At 30.6% G+C, this 19,410-nt stretch overlaps 1 protein-coding gene and 1 long non-coding RNA gene across 6 annotated transcripts in view; one reads left to right on the forward strand and one right to left on the reverse strand.

Moving 5' to 3' along the window:
- LOC136986413 (histone acetyltransferase KAT6B-like) overlaps positions 1 to 15,123 on the reverse strand; it is a 122,918-nt gene extending 107,795 nt beyond the window's left edge. For 2 of the 3 annotated variants that reach the window (XM_067283939.1, XM_067283938.1), the window contains exons 1-4: positions 14,681 to 15,123; positions 11,175 to 11,619; positions 9,319 to 9,732; positions 447 to 555 (exon numbers count right to left, since the gene is read on the reverse strand). In XM_067283939.1, coding sequence (XP_067140040.1) covers positions 447 to 555; positions 9,319 to 9,732; positions 11,175 to 11,429 — 778 coding nt within the window. In that variant the 5' untranslated portion in view covers positions 11,430 to 11,619; positions 14,681 to 15,123. The remainder of the gene's footprint in view (positions 1 to 446; positions 556 to 9,318; positions 9,733 to 11,174; positions 11,620 to 14,680) is intronic. The other variant, XM_067283940.1, reaches the window with a different exon arrangement.
- Positions 14,363 to 18,737, forward strand: LOC136986420 (uncharacterized). Of its 3 annotated transcripts, XR_010882481.1 has the most exons (4): positions 15,162 to 16,861; positions 16,941 to 17,220; positions 17,361 to 17,921; positions 18,611 to 18,737. It is a non-coding gene; the product is annotated as an uncharacterized lncRNA (long non-coding RNA). The 3 variants fall into 3 exon arrangements; XR_010882480.1 differs by lacking the exons at positions 15,162 to 16,861; positions 18,611 to 18,737 and adding an exon at positions 14,363 to 14,617 and having other exon boundaries at positions 17,361 to 17,986; XR_010882479.1 differs by lacking the exon at positions 18,611 to 18,737 and having other exon boundaries at positions 17,361 to 17,986.
- The last annotated feature ends 673 nt before the right edge of the window (positions 18,738 to 19,410 follow it).

Here is a 19,410-nt window from a genome sequence, read left to right on the forward strand (position 1 = left end):
CCATTGAGATTCTGCTTTTTTTTATTTTTAATATATTTTCATAACATTTGCAAAAAAATTTATGTTATCTCATTTTTCTCTTTTTTTCTTTATTGAATTTATCATAACTTTTGTAAATATTAATCAGATTTTATCCTACAGGAAAAAAGATTAAATTTTAAATATTAAAAAATAAATAAATTTGTTTCTCAAACATGTACTTTTTTTACTTTTCCATTTTTAAATTTACTCTATTGCAGAATTTATTTTTAAACTACCTATTAAAAACATTTGTTTACAATCCTCAATGATTTTTATTAATTTGATAAACAATTCTCTGAAAGAAAAAGTAGCATGAAAAATCAATACATATAAACCCATCTTCTAAAATATCTCTATGAAAATTTATTTATAGATCCGAAAAGAATTAAAAAAAAAAAAAAAAAAAAGCAAGCTATCTTTCTTACCACTGTTGCCACAATCAACACAAGATAACAGTTCTTCAGAAACTCCATTTCTATTGCTACTAGCAGTACCTTGACAAAAACTACATATCGGAATTTGGGAAACCTTCTTCTGAAATATAAAACGCTTAATTTTATTTTATTTTTTTTAGATTTGTAAAGCTTCATAAAAACTTTAATACTTAACCTTTTTAATTTTCTTAAATAAATTAAATTTATTATTTATTAAAAAGAAAGAAAATTTTTCTTTTATATATATATCTTTTTTTTTCTTTTTTTCGAGCACAGTTACATAATATTTACTTTGATAACTGGATAAAGAATTAAACAGCGATAAAAATGTTACAAAATTCTAAAAATACATGGAGATAATATAGTGAAAATTCTACTCATTTCCTTTTTATTTTTATAATATTAATAGTGATCTTTGTTGGCAGTTTACGTTTATAACTGAAACCTTTCTATTCGGAAAACAATATAAAACATAATTTATTCATTAAACGTCCACTTATAAAATATTCTAGTTACTTAACTTTTTTGAGGGGGATTTTAGTATTCTTTTTTTTATTTTTAACGATCTTGTCACTCATTTATGAAATAATTTTTATGATGTATTCAAAATATATAGTCTTAATTGACTCATTAAATACTCCGTTACAAAGCATTTAAAGCTTATTGTTTAAAATAAAATATCCTTAAACATGATGCACGACATAAACAACTAGCCAATCTACAAAGCATACAAAAATGTACAGGAAGTTTATTGCAAAATCTTCCTTTATTATTACAGATCTTTGTACTCTCATAAAATAATTTTTACAAGTATTCACGATATAAAAATCTAACATACTTGTTAAAAATTCAGTTACAAATCTGTGATTTTTGTTGTTAAAAATATTCTCAACACGATAGTTAAGGGGAGATTTAAGTGGTTTTTAATAATAATAATAATAGTGATCGATAAAAATAATTTTTTTTTAATCATGAGACCTCGTAAATAGTTTTCAGTAATTATTCACAACTTAAAAGAATGAATCTATTATTAAACATGTTAATCTTAATGTTTTAAAATATCAGCACACGCGACAATTAGCCAATTTCCCAAATCCTAAAACGTATACAGGAAGTTTGTTGCAACACTCATTTTTTGTTGCTACTGATCTTTGTTCATTCTGCCATTTATAAATGATCTTCACGAGTCATTGGCAAGTAGAAAACACTTTTTTTAACATACGGATGTTTAACCAAAAAAAAAATAATAATAATAATAATGCACAATAAAATTTTTATTATTAAAAATTATCTTGAGACTTCAGAGGTAACGTTTAAAAAAATTTTTAAAAACTAATTTGTATCAAAATACAATAAAATTTAGACCGTTAAGTTAAAATAAAATTAATTTAACGAGTAACAAGACTCGTCTCTTCACCATTATAGTGGAGTTAAACGATTGATTTTTATTTTTTATTTTTTTTTTATTCTTATCGATCTTTGATTAAACAATAATTTTGGAAGATAGTAATATGTAATAATTTATTTATTAAATAAAAAGCTAAAATTGTAATTTTATTATATATATTATAATGTGAAAGTTTTTAAATGTATCTTATTATACGTTTCCGCATCGAGTTTTAAATAAGAAAAGTACAAACTTTATCGTTAACTAAGCTTAAAATGATTATATTATGCTTTTTTATTATATCATCAAGCATGTAGCTATTACTCAGTTAGAAAAAAAATTATCGAAAAAACAGAGCTTTAATAGAAAGTTTTGATCTTATTTGTCAGAGCGACCCTCCCTTTCAATCAATTTAAATCCACTAAATTCGTAATTGTTCCAATTGCTTAACCACCCAAAGCACAAAGGGGAGTGCCAGCGCTAATGTTCCTTCTCAAATCTCTGTAAATATGTCTGGCGAACTGTTGGAGCGTCAAACAAAAACACACAGGAAAAGAAGACGAAAAAAATTCCTCCTTCCATTCATTAATCCGCGGGCTCTTATACCAGTCGGGCCTCCGCCCAATCTTCGCCCCACACAGATAGCTTTAACGGTCAGCTCAATGATCCCCGCGGGAAGAATAAAAATAGTTTGTACAGTGACGACGTCATTAATTTCACTCCAGCAGACCGTGCCGAGTGCAGCGATACCCCACGTGGACGTAATTTACTGGTGTTTTTCCACGCACAAACGAAATCAACTACCAGATGTATGCAGAGCTAGAGGTCGGCATTCATCTCCCATCCCATCACACCGAGTCGAAAATGATATCCGGGAAGAATGGCTAAGGAAGAGAGGGGGAGGGGGAAAAAAGCGCTATTTATTCGTCAACTGGAGGGGTTTTAAACGGCGCGACTGCACTACACTCGCCGCATCATCCGGTGTATTATGCGCAGCAATCTGTACCACGGTGGGGGACACCCTCCACAAATCCTGCAACATATCCATTAGCCGAGCCAGTTCCTTCACGAAAATCAATAAAGGCCGGTGGTGGGACTGAAGTCAGTCGCTTTCCCTCCTCCCACAGACCGCAATGTAGCCTTGGCTATACTCGACCGGTAGCTACGGTATCTACGCTGCAACTTGTTTTATTTATTACGCAACTCGACTATCTTTTGCAGCACCGAGCGGGGACTTTTGAGGCCAACCAGGTACCGAGTCGACTCTCGCTTGTTGTCTGTCAACGCCAGAGCGAACGACCTTTATTGATTTTTCTCGCGCTCGCACACAGTTCAGAGAGAGACGGGGAAAGCGAGAGGGGTGAGACAGTGACTGGAACGCGTGTGCAATCTCGCCCGGCTAGTTGTCGCTAGACGCGGTTGAGAAGCAGCAGCAGCAGCAGCAGCAGCGGGGGAAAGAATGAAAGAAAGAAGAAAAAAAAATTCAATACTTTCCCTGCCCTCGCCGTTATGCAGAACGGTGGTCTCTCTAAACAGGCTTTGTCTGCTGGTGGCGAAAATTCTTGATTGTTATTATTGTAGAGCAACTGGCGAAAAATAAGGGGTGCCCTATAACACGTAATGGGATAAAATAGAAGTATCCTGTAACCCATAACATCAAAAACACAATGCTATACTACCATAATGATGGTAAACTGCGCATATTTCTAATAAATAGAATTTTTTTATACCTCATAACGGCAAAAAACGTATAAACTCTATAATGGAATAGTAAAAAAAAAATACGACATATAATGATTTATAATTTATAAAAGCATGGCCATGTTTACAGTTGCGAAAATAAAAAAACTGCATTTTCCGTAAGTATTGCTCGGAAGAGAATGTTGCCAAATAACAGTAAACTCAATGCCCAAATGACCAGCAATCTGGTGTAACGAATTTCATGACGTAGAAAAAAAAGACGAAATCGATGTGGCGAGGAGGACAAAATTTCTTCTTTCTATAAATACCCTCCTGTGGAGGAAGTCACGGTAGAAAGAGACCACGACTAGACTATCTGCGCCCAAGAGGCCGGCGAATTCCAAAAGTCGCCTTTAGGCACGGAAACATATCGCCATGGCAGAACCTTAACCGGTGTTGTCTTACACTCAATTACGATCGGTAACTGTAGATCATGCCGGAGGGAGGCCGTATTCGGTCTAGAATGCAAACTTTAAACAGAAAAGAAACGTGGAGAGAGGCGGACGGGGAATCATTGACATTTCATCAGTCCGGTAATACGGTCCACATCACGTGCACCACGCACACCCAACTTTTCTATGCAGCCTCATTCATCAATGCCACGTTCGTCTGTACACGCTAACATCCACCGGTGGGTGAGGAGACGTCGGTCGAAAATGAGACACATTTCCTAAATGCTAAGTTTGTTTAACCGCCATCACCCCCGAACGATGCGAACTGGAGGATTTTTTTTAATGTTATGATTTATGTTCCGCGTTTAGTACGATCGCCATTTTTTAACTATCAAAAAATAATGTTATTAAAAAAAAAAGTGAAGATTGTGTGACGTACGAGAATCGTTTCGATGGGAATGCAGCCAATATGTCTCCCGTTTAGAGAGCGTTGATTTCACGGAGATAAGGGAAAATCAATAGAGCTCGGGGTGAGTGGATAGGTAGGTAGGTGAGCTAGAGACATACGCATTCATCACAAAACGGGTTTCGAGAAGTGGAAAGCGGCAAATACTATCGATTCATCTGGGATTTGACCCCTAGTCTAGTCCAAACTCCCTCCTGACCGTCTTTCATCCCCTTAACAATAAGCAGTCACGTTAGGTCACTGTAATGGCGCGTCGTATTGAAGACGGACATGATCCATCATCGACCCAACGACGACGTATGAAGTGACTGGTTGCGTTAAATTGCTGCTTTTTTTTCGTGCCTCCTTCTAACTCCTCCCGGCAATTCGCAGTAATTACGAAGTAGCAGTTGATAAGTAAGCATGGATTTCGATTGAAAATGATTTGGAACACTGATTGGATTCATCTTCTTTAAACATTAAAATGGTCGAAACGTGTTCGCAATTCTTATTACGTATTAAGAAAATGACGATTCCCTTTACTTTTTAAATGGTAAAGGCAGACGTCGTTTCTCTTAATATTTATTTGATCCTTCTCTTTACTTTTTCAAATGGGGGATCATTTACTTCGTGTTTGCCTCCTTAAAAATAAAGGGGGTTTCATTTTCTTATTACTTCTTTGATATTTTACTCTTTAAAAAGGTAAAGGGGTTTCGTTTTCCTACGATCGATTTGGACTTTTCCCTTTTAAAAAATGGAAATTTTATATATTCTTATGGTGTTCTTAATATTTTTCTTTAAAGAAAAAAATAGAAAACAATGATGACCTAACTTTTAAAAAAGAAAATCCTACAATAAATAACAAGAAAATAATGCTCTTTAATTTTGAAGATTGGGATATCAAATTCACAGAGTTCCTTTATTTTTTAGAAAGAAATACCAAACTCTCTCTAAAAAAATGACACTTTTAAACAAGAAAATATTAATTATGTAAGAAAAAATGCTAAAAGGAATGCTATTAAACATATACTAACACATTGAAGGTATTTTTTAAATAGAATGATAAGAAACAAACGAAACCGTTTATTTATTTAAATAAGAACAAATAATAAAAAAATAATCATTTCTTTTAAAGCGATAATTTTATTTTTGCGATATTTTTTTATATATACAAATACCCATAAATGCTCTTATTTTTCAAAAAATAAAAGGATAGCATCATCTTATTATCGCAGTTTTCTTGATACTTTTAAAAAAGTAAGGGACATCATTTTCTTACTATCTCAACACTTAGTCGATATCCCTTTACAAAAAAGGGTATCAATTTTCTTACTATTACTATTTATTCGATTCCTCTCCACTTTCCCCTTCTAACAACCGTCAAGAAACTGATTGAAAATTTACCTAGTTGCTACCGTACAAAAAAATGACCCCCTCTCTAGTTCACACGACGCTTCTCTTTACACCCCGGCAGCTAAACAAATTCCCAATCGTATTGCGATGAGAGTAAATAGATATTTCATAAAATCGCGAAGACATTTTAATTCGTTAAAAATAAACGAGTTCGAAAAACGTTAAATTAATTTTACAAGTGCAGAAAGAAGATGAAGGCGGGAGGGAGAGGAGGGAAAGAAAGTGATTTAAATTTTTGAAAAACCGTCTGCAGCACCTGGTGAAAGACAGACATGGGCGGCGAGATTGTTATTCTCAGTAAAGTCGTAATAGCATTGTGCGATGAAACACGACCGCTTACAATATAATTGAACATCTTTCCAAACAAAGGAATACTGATTCTGTACATTTATTTCGCTGGTACTCTTGTCAAGACATTTGGACGTTGACCAACTACCGTAAGTGGTGCAACAAAAGAAAATGCAGGAATTCTATCATCGATTTGAATGTTCTTGTGATCTCGTTTCAACAAAGCAGTTTGACCTCAATCTAACCAGCCAATTGAGCCCTTTACCAGTTATTTCGACATTTTTCCGCGAAAGAGAATTAAATAATATTCACCTCTTTTAAATATGAAAAGAGATGTCGGAGGGCCGGATGGGGGGGTGGAACAGAGCAATTAGAGATCTGGTCGAGTCTGGAAATAAATCTCCGACGGCAAAACGGCAGTCAGAAAGAATGATTTTCGGTTAGTTTTGGCCACCCTACCAATGTCTGTTCATCGTCATTTCGGAACGAGCTTGTATAAAAGTTGATGGCTCGAGTCCAGAAAACATGCTATTTCCTGCAAACTCTTCCAAATTGTTGTCATGCACATACCATCGAAACGCTCACGCTCGTCGCTTCGTTTAACGGAATGAAAACAAAAATAAATTTTCCGACAGGGGATAGTAAAAAATAGAATATCCATATATGAATAAAGTATCTTGTTTAAGAAGGCATAAAAGGTAGCTAGCTAAAGAGCTGCTGCTAAACGTTAGGCAAGAGGGACAATGGAAGGGGGGACGAGATAGAGCAAATATACGGAGGCGATAGTAAAAATCGATTGTCCGGCACGGAAGCAACAATCACGATATGCATGTGAGTCACAGAGGGGGAGGAAACGGCGATTTACACGACACACCCAGTTACCCTAACACAGAGAGGTTTCGATTGGCGCTTGGGTGCCGACAAGACAAGCCAAGCGTCTACTAACCAAGGTCGTAAGGACAACAAGAATGAGGGGGAGAAAAACTAATAATGCTAGCATTAAAGGGAACGTTAGTGGGTGACATTCCGGGTATTCTTGTCAATGGCAGATACCTAATTAGTGGGGAGAGTTTTTGCACCGGTCGACGCGCCGTACAATGAACTCCAACCTTAGCATGCACGAGAATAGAAAACACTGCTGTTGTCTTGCCAAAGACGCACACTTTTATCTATTTGAAAGAACAGAAGAGGTGTAGATTATTTTTAAAAAACCGGGGGGTGCAAGTACGATAAAAAAAAAACAAACATTAAATACCTTGCTAAACTGCATTTATTAAAAAACAAAAGTAGAATTCCGTGAATCGCGCTCTCGAGTGGCATTACTAGGAATTGATGTCAGGCGAGTAACGAATTTCGCAACATCTAATCAGTGGCTTTTCTTTCTGATAAACCATCTCCAGTTACACAGTGACAAACAATGGAGTCTATCCTATAAGCGAGCGAATCGTTATCAGTTAATCTTCAGCGCTAAGTTTGGCAATACTCATTAATCCGTCTCTGTGCAGATGCTCATACAACAGGCTTATATCTCGTCTGCGTAGAAAAATAAAGTAGGGGAGAAAAAACTGACTCGGTATGATGATTTATTGCGCGACTAAAGTTTCAGGGTCGTCTAAACAGGAGGTCCCGCAGGTGAAAGTCATTCTGACGACCTTCATCACCTTTTTCTTCGGTTGAATGGCAATTTTCTTCTAAGACCGATCGACCTGACTTTTACTACGTATACACCGACAATAATTACAATAAAAATATTACAACAAAAAAATACAAAAAAAATTTTTAAACAGGAAAAAAATCTAATGACTCCTTTTAATGGCTCCGCTTCATTCATGCCAAACTGCATCATTTCCAATAACATCAAATTATTTCTACTTTTATTACTCTCATCCTATTTCAAGTCTATGCATATTTATTTATTTTAAAAAAATTAAATAATTATATATGCATATAAACATATACATATTATTTCTTTTTAAAAATGCTATATATAACTTTTCTGACTTTATTTAATTAACTAATTAATTTTAATTTTGCCACCTAATTTAAAAAAGAAAAAAATTAGTTGCAAAGTTAACATTTTTAAGTTCATTAAAAATATATTTATATATATACGAACACTCTCTATAAATTATAATTGCAACTAATGCAAATTATCTACTCAGCTGGATAAATATATTATGTCTACCATCCTCAAATTATTAATTTTTGGAAGAGCATGTTGCCTGGTTGTTAAAATGGCATTAAAATGACAACCTCAGTAAAATTTAAATGATTAACTGGGATTCTCTTTAAAATAATAAAAGGAACTACTATGTGATAAACTGGAAATTAATGTGTTTGAGTTCTTTGCACCTTTATATGATAGTAATCGCTCTAACTTCTAAGCAAAAATTCAGAGATTACTTTAAAAACCATCATTCATTTTTGTCAGTGAAAAATTATGGGTCTTGCCTAAATTATGTATTCACAAACCTGACTCAAATAAAGATTGTAAAATTTATATCAAATCTGATGTATTTCTGTAATATTTCATAAAATTTTTACTGATTTTTTTTTATTTAGTAGAAAAAAAATCATCTCATTTCATATTCAGTCTATTTCTTTGTCCCAAGAAACAATCAATATATAAATATATTTATACAAGGTAGATATACCATATACATACTCCATTTTTTATGTATAGAATAAAAAAAAATACATAAATATGGATTTAAGAAATTTTATTTGAATTTAACTTAATTAAATTTTGTAGAAAAGAAATGCTCATTTATTATTCAAATGATAAATTATAAACAAATCAAACTGTAAATTTATTCACTTTCTCATTTATAAACACGTAAAAAAAATATTGAAAATTATTAATTAAAATCTCCTTGCTTGATTTTTGTTTGATTCCTCTACCGGCTTTATTGATGACATCAGTTTAGAGTTAACCATCTGTAGGTTAATGCTTGTGGAATGACAATGATATACAAACAAAATATTTTCATTTTTTAAATTATTTAAAATCCAACAGAATTTAATTCTTTCTTTTTGAATAATAAGCTTAAAATTAATATTTTAATTGTTAAAATATTTTTAACTAGAGAGAATAATTAATTAGTTGAAAAATTTTAAAATTTATTCTGGCACATGCATGTTTATTATTTTATGATTAGATATTAAATGATTATTTTTTTTTTTGATCATCTTACTTACCTTATGATGCAAAAAATTAGAAGTTGCTCTATTTCCACTACAGGACTGAGTGTTATTAGATTCTGTTTTACATTTCTGCCCATTTTCTGCATTTTCTCCAATAAAATTTGCACCTTTTTTATTGCACCTATACCAGCGACCATCCTGAATTAAATGACCACTGGCAATAGCTTTCTTGGCAGCTATTTGGAGTTGTTTAGTGAAGTCTACACCTGATGCTATCTGAAGATTGTGGGTTTGTTTTATATATTTTTCTATTGAACGCAAAGTAGATCCACCGGATTCACCAAGCTCTCTTACAGCTTTCTGAAACAACTTGAACACATCTGTATTCCTTGTCACTTTAACAGTGCGGCTTTTCAGCTCGGACATCCGAGTGGGGTCTTTGTAGGAACACATTCCCTTGTTGAAAACCTATTTCAGGATTTTTTTTTTTAATATATTGACAGAATTGGCAAGGAAAATATTTAAGATCTATTAAATTTTATTTCTATTTTTAATTGAATTATTAAAATAGGATTATAAATAACATTTTTTATTTTATAAGAAATGTTAGAAGATTAATTTCTTTTTTCTTTTATTGTAATATAATTGCTGATGAAAATATAACAGGACAAATATTCTAGAATGCATATTAGTTAATGAATTCAAGGATAAAATTCATTTAAAATTGATTTAAAAATAAAGTGCTTTCTTTAAAACATGTTTCTAATGGCATAAAATTTTAAATATTACCAAAAGTAATGCAAGTAAATTATTTTAATAATGTATATATATATAAATTTCTAATAATGAAACTTTACTATTATAGTACAAATAAATAAATAAATAAATAATAAAATATGTATATAGTCTGATAACATCTCACTTTCCTGTCATTATATTTTTATATCTCTATTAATCAATTATCAATACAATACTTGAGTGCAATTTAAAATTAACCTTGTGTATATTTACATAAAAATAAAAGCTGTTTTGCTGGCTAAACATGCAATCAACTTATATTTAATAATAATGAATCATTACATGCTTGATACTAAATCAAACTGAGCTGTGTAATTGATAACTATGACACACATTATCTGCATTTATTGTATTGTAATTTTAATTTCTGATAAATATTCTATATATATTTATAGTAAAAACATGACAAAAGAAAGTAATCAATACATTTCTCAAACATTAAAAAGAAATAGTAATAATTTTGTTTTTAATGTAATAATTTATTTATTAATTAATATTAAAAAAAATCAATCAATTATAGTTTTTGTATAATTTAATTGTTACTAATTCCTGTAATAACTATTCTGAAAAAGTAGAACAACAAAATAAAAATAAAAAGACGGCGTTTATGTTGTAGCAATACGATAAAATTTTCAGTTCTAAATAATTGATGTCGAAATTAATTACATTATAATTTTTTATATTCATTAAAGCTTTAAATTAATTCACATTTTATATTCATTATTCTGATAATGCATAATTCTTTCATATTAAAATAATTCATTTTCCAGAAACTGAAACTTTAAATAATTATTTATGAAAAGAGTTGCCATGAGGCAATGGAAAAAAGAAAAAAAAATTTATTGATTACTTGATAGCTTAATCAATAATTAATAACCTTGGAATTATTGCTTCCTAAAAATAATTCTTAAATTGATATAATTATGCATTTATTATCATAGCTATGAATGATCAATATTTTTGTAAATGGAGATAGTTTCTAGTATCATTTAAACACAATGTATCTTGACACCAAATTAGAGGAAATAAACAGACATTGAATAAAACAAAACTAAAACAAAATAATTCGAGAACAGAAATAAATAAACATTGCATAAAATTCATAATCTTACCTTAAGGATTGCACCATCAGATACAGCCAATTCAAGCTGCTCCACAAGTAAATCCTTGGTAACTTTATGACACTGACGTACTGCATTGCATATTCTGTCAAGTGATGGTCTTTGTTTTTGATGTTTAATTTTTCTAATAGCATCCAAAAACCATTTAACATACACAGGATTTGCATGCACTTGACTGGCCATGATGGCATTGCTTCTTGGAACTGCATTATCACAAACACAGCTGCGTATTTCACATTCCTTCATGGCTGTTCCCTATTTGAGGTCCAGTTCTTAATAAACACATATTGAAAATCAACATTGACCACAGTCTACAGCATCGACGACATTTTACGGAAACAGAAAACAACAAAAAAAAGTGGCAATCCGTAAGTCTGATTATTCCTAGATAAAACTATTTAATCCTGAGATAAGCTCATCACATGACAACACATCCCTGTAAAGGAGAAAAAAATAATGAAAAATACAGTTATGTAATTCTATAAGTATGCTAAACTATAAAAATATAAAGAAATTATGCACCCATTAATTAAATACTTAATTAATTACTCAAAAAAACCTGTTTTACAACTTAATAAGTTTAATAACTAGTTCAATTATTGTATATCAAAACAATCAATCTTGAAAAAAATAAACAAATAATTTAAATAACTATGTACAGTACATACATATATATATCATTATTTATATTTATGTTTTTTTATTACTTAAATTTTTTAATGCTAAGTAACTGAAGTTAATAATACAAATATTTCAATTTATAAAAGTAAAGCGTGAGAAATATAATGCAAAATATATAATATTTGCATATGTAGTAAAAAATAACTATTTGGCAGCAAAATACTTTCTTTAAAATTTATAAAATTTAATAATAATAACATTATTGTTTTATAAAAATAATCATAATAAAGTACTCCATTAAAACTGCATTTAGTATTATTTAAATAAATAAAAACTTATATATAAATGAGTTTGTAATGTATATATGTAAATTAAATTTTACAAAAATATACAATACCATCTTCATTTAATGATACAATGAAAAAATAAAAATTGTTACAGTATTTTATTTTACTTCTTTATTCTGAAAATATTCATAAAAATAAAGTGGACAAACACATATGATTAAGTTACATTATTATTATTCAAATCTGTGGCTTTTAGATTTTCAAAACATTTTTTCTCCCTATATTTGAGAACTTCAACACATCAACAGGTTATAAAACCTTCTAAACACAGAAATTCATTTCAAAATATAACATTATATATATATAATGCATTTATGTATACACAAGTATATATTTATCTAGCATGTGCTTATGTATACATATACATACAGCTCCTATTTTAAAATTACAGTAATTTTCAAATATTTAAGCATGTTTGAAAAACAAATTTGGTTAAAAATTTTAATTATCTTATCCTATCTTAAAAGTTTCTGACCTTCATTTGTGAAATAAATACTTATTTACATTTTATAGTTTTTTTCTTACTAAACCAAAACTAACATGGTATTTTGGAATATTATTATTGACAAATATTCTGCTTCATAGAAAACCATTTCAAAATTTATCAGAAATTATCGTTTTCTAATATTTTTATTAATAATATTTCAACACGAATACTCTGCAATTTTTAAAAGTATTTTATTTATGTAACTGAAAACAAAAAAAACTTTAAAATTATCTGATGCAAACTCATTACATTAAGAAAGCAAAATAAACAAAAATAGAATTTTTTTCCTCTAAATATATAAAATTCAATTTAAAGTTTCCATAAAATTCTCAAATAATGAGAGAATTAAATAAACAAACAAAAATCTGGATTTAATAAATAATTCAATTCAATACAATTTAAATGAAGCTTAAACATTCTAAAAAAAATAAAAATAAAAAAAAATTTGTTCAGACTTAATCATGCTTAATCACGAGACAGTCATTCTAATTATCTCCCTTTTTTCCCCCATAAGTGAATCCTACTAAATGTAAAGAGGGGGGAAAAAACTAAAGATAAATTAATATTGAAGACTTCATAAATACCATTAAAAAGTGAAAGTACTGGAATACAACTCTGACATTACAATGATGTCAAAATTCACTCTGAACTAAAATAAAAATATTTATTTTGCAACAGGCATAAATTATCAAACAAGTTTTTCTGAGGATCATTCATTGATGGCTTGAAAATTATTATTCTAAACATGATAATCATTAAACGTCAAAACTGGATTTTTTATAAGCATAATAAATCTCAAAAACCAAGAATAGCTTATGAGAATCTTTATCACTTTAAATGATATATAAACCTACTGTCCATTATAATTTGTTATGAATCTAAGATTCTATTTAAATACCACAGATATTTACAATATTTCATTTTCAATTAAACGATTGAAAATAATTTATGTATATTTATTATTATTATTATTTTTATTTGCGTAATCATTCAAATATCTAAAAATACTTTTAAAATGCCACATCGAAAGAAAGATTAGAGTAATTAGTTTAAAATTAGTTTATACAGAGTAGAAATTTCTCTATTTTTAAGTTTCGGAAATTTCAAACTCGAAATGTTTACACTCCAAACAGAATCTGTTTCAGATTTTTAAAAAATATATACTCGATATGTATATTTTTCTTTTCAATGTAAAATACGTACATAGAAGTGTACTATATATTTATGTAATTTAATAGGATTTAAAACAAGTTAAACTTATATTTCTGCTTAATCATTATGACACATACAAACATGCACACATGTTTCTGGAATTTTTTAAAATTTTGAATACAATTTTATATATAAATTAACTGTGTTATCAATGGATAGACAGTTTAATTGATAAGGAATGTTTAAATCAAGCACACATTTACTTTCAAAAGCAAAAAAACTCATGTAAAACCTCATATGTATATGAATCTTTACCAATTTGAGTGACATATAAACCTACTTAGATGATAATCTGTAGAAACCTTGCAGTTTTTTCCTTTTGTTTTTCAACGTGTAATTACATAAGTAGCAGTTTTTTAACGTCCAAACCATTCGGGGAGTTTAAAATTAAAGGGAAAGTGTGTTGATGCCAAACTTAACCGGAAAACGTTCTACAACTTTTCTATCTTTAACGCCGTTTCGTGGTTTTCGAATGTCACGTGGTGAAAACGATTATTTTTCGACATTTAAATTTTAAATGTCGAAAAATAATCGTTTTCACCACGTGACATTCGAAAACCACGAAACGGCGTTAAAGATAGAAAAGTTGTAGAACGTTTTCTTAACGAAGAAAGCGAAAGAGATTCCGAAATCGGAACGAGAAAGCAATTTCGAGTCGAATCTAAACTGAAATTACCGAAAATGGCGGACAAAGAATAGGATTGGTTGACGTAAAGGAATCATCGTAAACATCTTCATATCGCCTTATGACTTGTTATACGAGATAGGTAAACGACAGGGAAGTTATTTACAGTTTTTAACGTATGGAATAATAAAATCGTGGTACTTACTTTAGTGGAAAAACAATTACTAAATATCCTTTTCTTAGTCAGACTATACGACTTGGAAATAGGTTGGTCACATTATAGTCTAGATCGACTGTTTTGATGGGCGAAAGGCGGCATTTATCCAACGTGCATTTGTTAACGATATTCACCCGTTGATAGATCACTAAAATCCTTGGGAATTAACTAGAAAAACAACGATTTTTGATCGTTTGATCTGCGGAACGATTCAAACATGGCCGATCACCGATCAGCATCGAAGTTGGGAGAATTTAGACTCGGACGTCATCGGTACGTCACACCTTACCAATTTCAAACAAAACCGTAATCCGGATTTAAGTCGAAAACGTCGGCGAAATCAATTATTTAATCCATACGTTGAAACAAATTGAATAATATTTAGATAAGGATGGAATAATTTCGTCTCAAAGTTCGACACGGGTTAGTAAGATCTCCCCGTCGCTACAAAGCTAAACGGTTTGATGCCATCTTATTGGTCTATTCGGTTGAGTGAGTAGGTACGATTGGTTGTTGCTAAGTAACGGAGAAACAAGTTCAGTTTTCAAATGACGATGACGGAGCTCCATCTTTTGACGACTTTTTCAGATCAGCTGGTACGTTCCTTGGGGATGTGTTGTTTCTGGATTATTGATTGGATTGTTTCGTCGAGGCGCGTAGCGAAGAGGTGAAAGAATGGAGATCTGAAAGATTGTAAAAATCATTAAACACTAAATTCACTTTATGTACTAGCCTACTCGCTTCTCTCCGCCGTTTTTTCTTCTTTTCTGCGACCACTCGACAAGTGGATGCTGCTGTTTCTTTTTTCCTTTTTTTTCTCCCCTGCTCTCCGGCATCACTAACGAAACACCATAAAAATCAAGTTTAAATACATCATTTTGTATAAACTTCTCTCCTCGGTTTGTATTTAGAAATGCAACGTGACGAGATTTTTCTGGTTCGTTAATGAATCTTGAATATTCATGTTTTTGTTAGAGTTACTCCAATGATTTGTAGTACGATACCACCGCAGAAAAAAATGCTAAACAAGATGGCTTATGCGAGATCCCGAAAGGTGTATAATGAGTTATATTATGTGAGAAAGCCACAAGTTGCATGAAGATTCAACTCGTATGAGAATACCATAAAAAGTACATACACGAGTTTGGCATATATGAGATAGTCTCACGTATGCATAATAACAAGATCGCTTGTGTGAGATAACCATAAAGATACATAACGAATTGTTTACGTCAGACGGTTAAAATATGTAACAAGTTGGGTCTGTGAGATTATCGTAAGTTGCATAACAAGTTGGAGAGTAATCACAAGTGGGTTTATGTAAGATAGCTTCAGAGATGCATAATAATTTAGTTTACGTAATATTGCCACAAGCTGCATAACGAGTTGTCTCGTGCAAGATTCAAAAGGTGGGATCGCCCATCAACACGTTTTATCATCCCAAAGGACAATCGATAGTCTTAAAATTAAACAATGGCTGCGAGTAAAAATGCCAACTTTCTGTTTTTAGTCTGATTAATGATATAAAGAAAGTAGTTTGTTACAGCAGAGTTAAAATTTTTTTTTCTCTTTCTTTTTACTGAGAAAAGAAAAAGAAAAACGAGACACTATCATTATTCAGCTCGTTAGCAATTATGACACTGCCTGACAAGTCTCGATCCGATCTCTGTAGTAACATGCTTCTGCAATGTTTGTTCGCTTGGATGATTATCCTTACTAATGTTAATAAAACTGGGTCAAGATTTACGATATAACATTGGAAATAAGTTTATTTTAAAACTCATAATAGTGAGAATTGCTTTCGTGTTCGGTGAACAGATTGGCATTTTACAGGTGAATTTGTAGATTGTTAGTTTTAAAGAACGGGCTAATGAGTCCCTATTGTTACACCTCTTATCAGACACCTGCTCTTGAAATTTTATTATATCAAGGATTACAATCAGAACTTGAAAATAAAGTCATTTATATTCTTTCCGAGTACATTTTAAAACAGTAATGCACTTTTTTACATAGCTTAAATAATAATTAATAGAGTAACGACTCCACAGCTCATCATAAAATTTGCATTGCTCACACCTTATTAAAACAAAATGCTTTTTTTTGATAAATTTTTTAAAAATAAATATGTCTTTCCTATCAGAAAGCATTAAAACTTACCTCTATATATATGTAAGTTGATGAACAGCGTATATTAGATCTTAGAAACTTTCAGAATCGCTTTATAAGAGGATCGCTTTTTTCTTTTCAGCTTGGAACATTGCCCCTATAAGGATTTAAACCATTCTGATAGTGGTTTTTTCTGAATCAAATATTCCTGTTTACTTTTGTAAAAAGCTATTTTATTGATGATATAAGAAGAAGCTAACCTTAAAAGCCATAGAAGAAGCTAATAAACAAGGCGGATACGTATCGTTTCATCCGGCCTCCCGTAACCTCCAAGCGACCTTGTTTCCACCTTCTCCGCCCAATCTCGGTATCTTTGAAGAGGCCAAGCTCCGTCTATTAAAATTAATAATATTATTTAGAAGGTAAATTTATATTATCTTCATAAAAAATAAACAAATTCATTTCATACAAATATATAATAATCTATTAAAGCAAGTCACGCTCTCTATAACCACGTTACTATTATATATATATATATATATTTTTTTTTTTTTTCTTATAGAAGAAATCGAACGTCGTTTAGGATCTAGATACGACTCGGTGTGAAAAATTGATGAATTTTTTATATCCACAGTCCGGTCGGTCAGACCTCACCATCGAGTGACATGTGGCCAGGGGAAAATGTTTTCTGTATAATAAAGTATCGAACTAGGTCGACACATGACCTCGATTTCTGTACGAAACAAAATAACGGTACACTCATACCATTCCCTGTATGTGACCTCTGCAAGTTTCGTATCCTTGTTCTTCAACAGTGTTGAGTTAATGTTAGATTTATTATCTGTCATTTTCTTTAACAACCATCGTTTTTATTTGACTTCCCCGAAAACCAGAAGAAAAAAAAATAAGTAACAAAAAAAAAATACATGATAGATCAAGATAAAAATGTCAGAATCACAAGGTAGATCGTCATAGCATGTCAATTAGTAAAGAGCACGTTTTTCTGGCATTCATTACTCGAAGACTGTTATCAATTTTAAAAGAGTCGTCTACTTTCACGTTGTAATCGCCTTGTTTAAAATCAGCTTCGGGGAGACTTGCTCGATCGTTATGGTTTTAAAAGGTAATCATCGTAGTGGTATGTCATATATTTATATCACTTAAGGAAAGTAGTTTATGTTATTGTTCGCTAAGCTAGTAATTTATGTCAATAAACAGGTTTGAAATTAAATTTTTTTAAAACTATTATTATTTTTGTTTGTATAAAATATAAAAGTTTTATTGTTATTATTATTATTTTTTATTTTTTTTAAATTTTTTTCTTGGAAGTGGTAAATTTATTTCTTTATTTTCTACCCATTTTCTGAAAGTGATTTATGATTAGTATAAATGTTAGTTTCGATTATAGCAATGAAATCAGACCAATAATAACAGATATGTGGACTTGCAGCAATCAACTTTTGCCATTAAATCGATCGTTTTTGAATAGATCTCTAATTTCTTACAAAGGGGTGCCTCAAAAATAATAATAATAATAATAATAAATTTTATTAGAATGCTTTAAAAAATTGCAATAAGATTTATTTAAAAAATTATACCTTTATCCTAAATTAGTACTTCAGAAATTTTAAGAATATTTTTGTTCTTTTTTTGGAGTTAAAACTCCGAAAATTTATGGTGATGCACTTTAAAATTATGGTAATGCGCTTTAAAAGGTTCTAAAAACAGATTAAGACCAGATTATATATAGCCGTTTAGCCTATATTTTATTGTATTTTTCCTGTATATATTTTTACTTCTGTTTTTTTGTAGCTGCAAAACGAATAAACGTCAGCTATTAAGGACGCTTTCGGTGATTAAATTTATCATATTAACACTGCCACTCGTATATATTAACGTCGCGGATTTTTGACAAGATAATGACGTTAATTGTATAGATTTATTTTATACTGTTGTATTTGTTTAGATGTATTTATCTTCTATTCTTTAACCGAAAGATAAAGATAAAATATTTATAAAAAGTTTATCTTTGTCGCTGTTTACCATTAAAATGTCTTTATGAGCTTCATGAAATTTTAAAAATGTGGATATCTTCAGCATGCTTGATTGTTAGAACCTAGTTTCAATATTTAAATTTATAAAACAATTGAGTCTATTCTCTATCGGGGTGTTGTAAAAACACACACAAACACACTGTATATTTCGTTGGAATAAGTTTCGATTACTTAAAATGAAAACCAGAAAGGATATTCCTTTGCCAATTTCTGTGATTTTATCGATTAGTTTTAACGTAGCTTTATACTCGTAAATTTTTAAATGTTTTGGAATATTTGTTAAAACCACAGGAAAAAAAAATAGAATATATAGAGCAAATATTTAACAGAGATAAAATTTATACCATATATTATTTATGTATTCAGAAGGAAAAGAAACGTAAAACATTATCATACACAAAATTTCGTGTCGACGAAGAATAAAACTTTCATGAAGTTACTAAATTGGGCGGGGTTTAGTGACATTTTCATTGACTACTCACGTGTTTAAAGACTTTGGGCGGAGTTTATTGACACGGAATGGCTAATATAGAATTTACTGAGCGCCTCTTTCTACTC

This window comes from Centruroides vittatus, unplaced genomic scaffold, assembly GCF_030686945.1.
Source record: "Centruroides vittatus isolate TY-2023 unplaced genomic scaffold, ASM3068694v2 scaffold_1015, whole genome shotgun sequence".
NCBI classification, from domain to species: Eukaryota; Metazoa; Arthropoda; class Arachnida; order Scorpiones; family Buthidae; genus Centruroides; species Centruroides vittatus.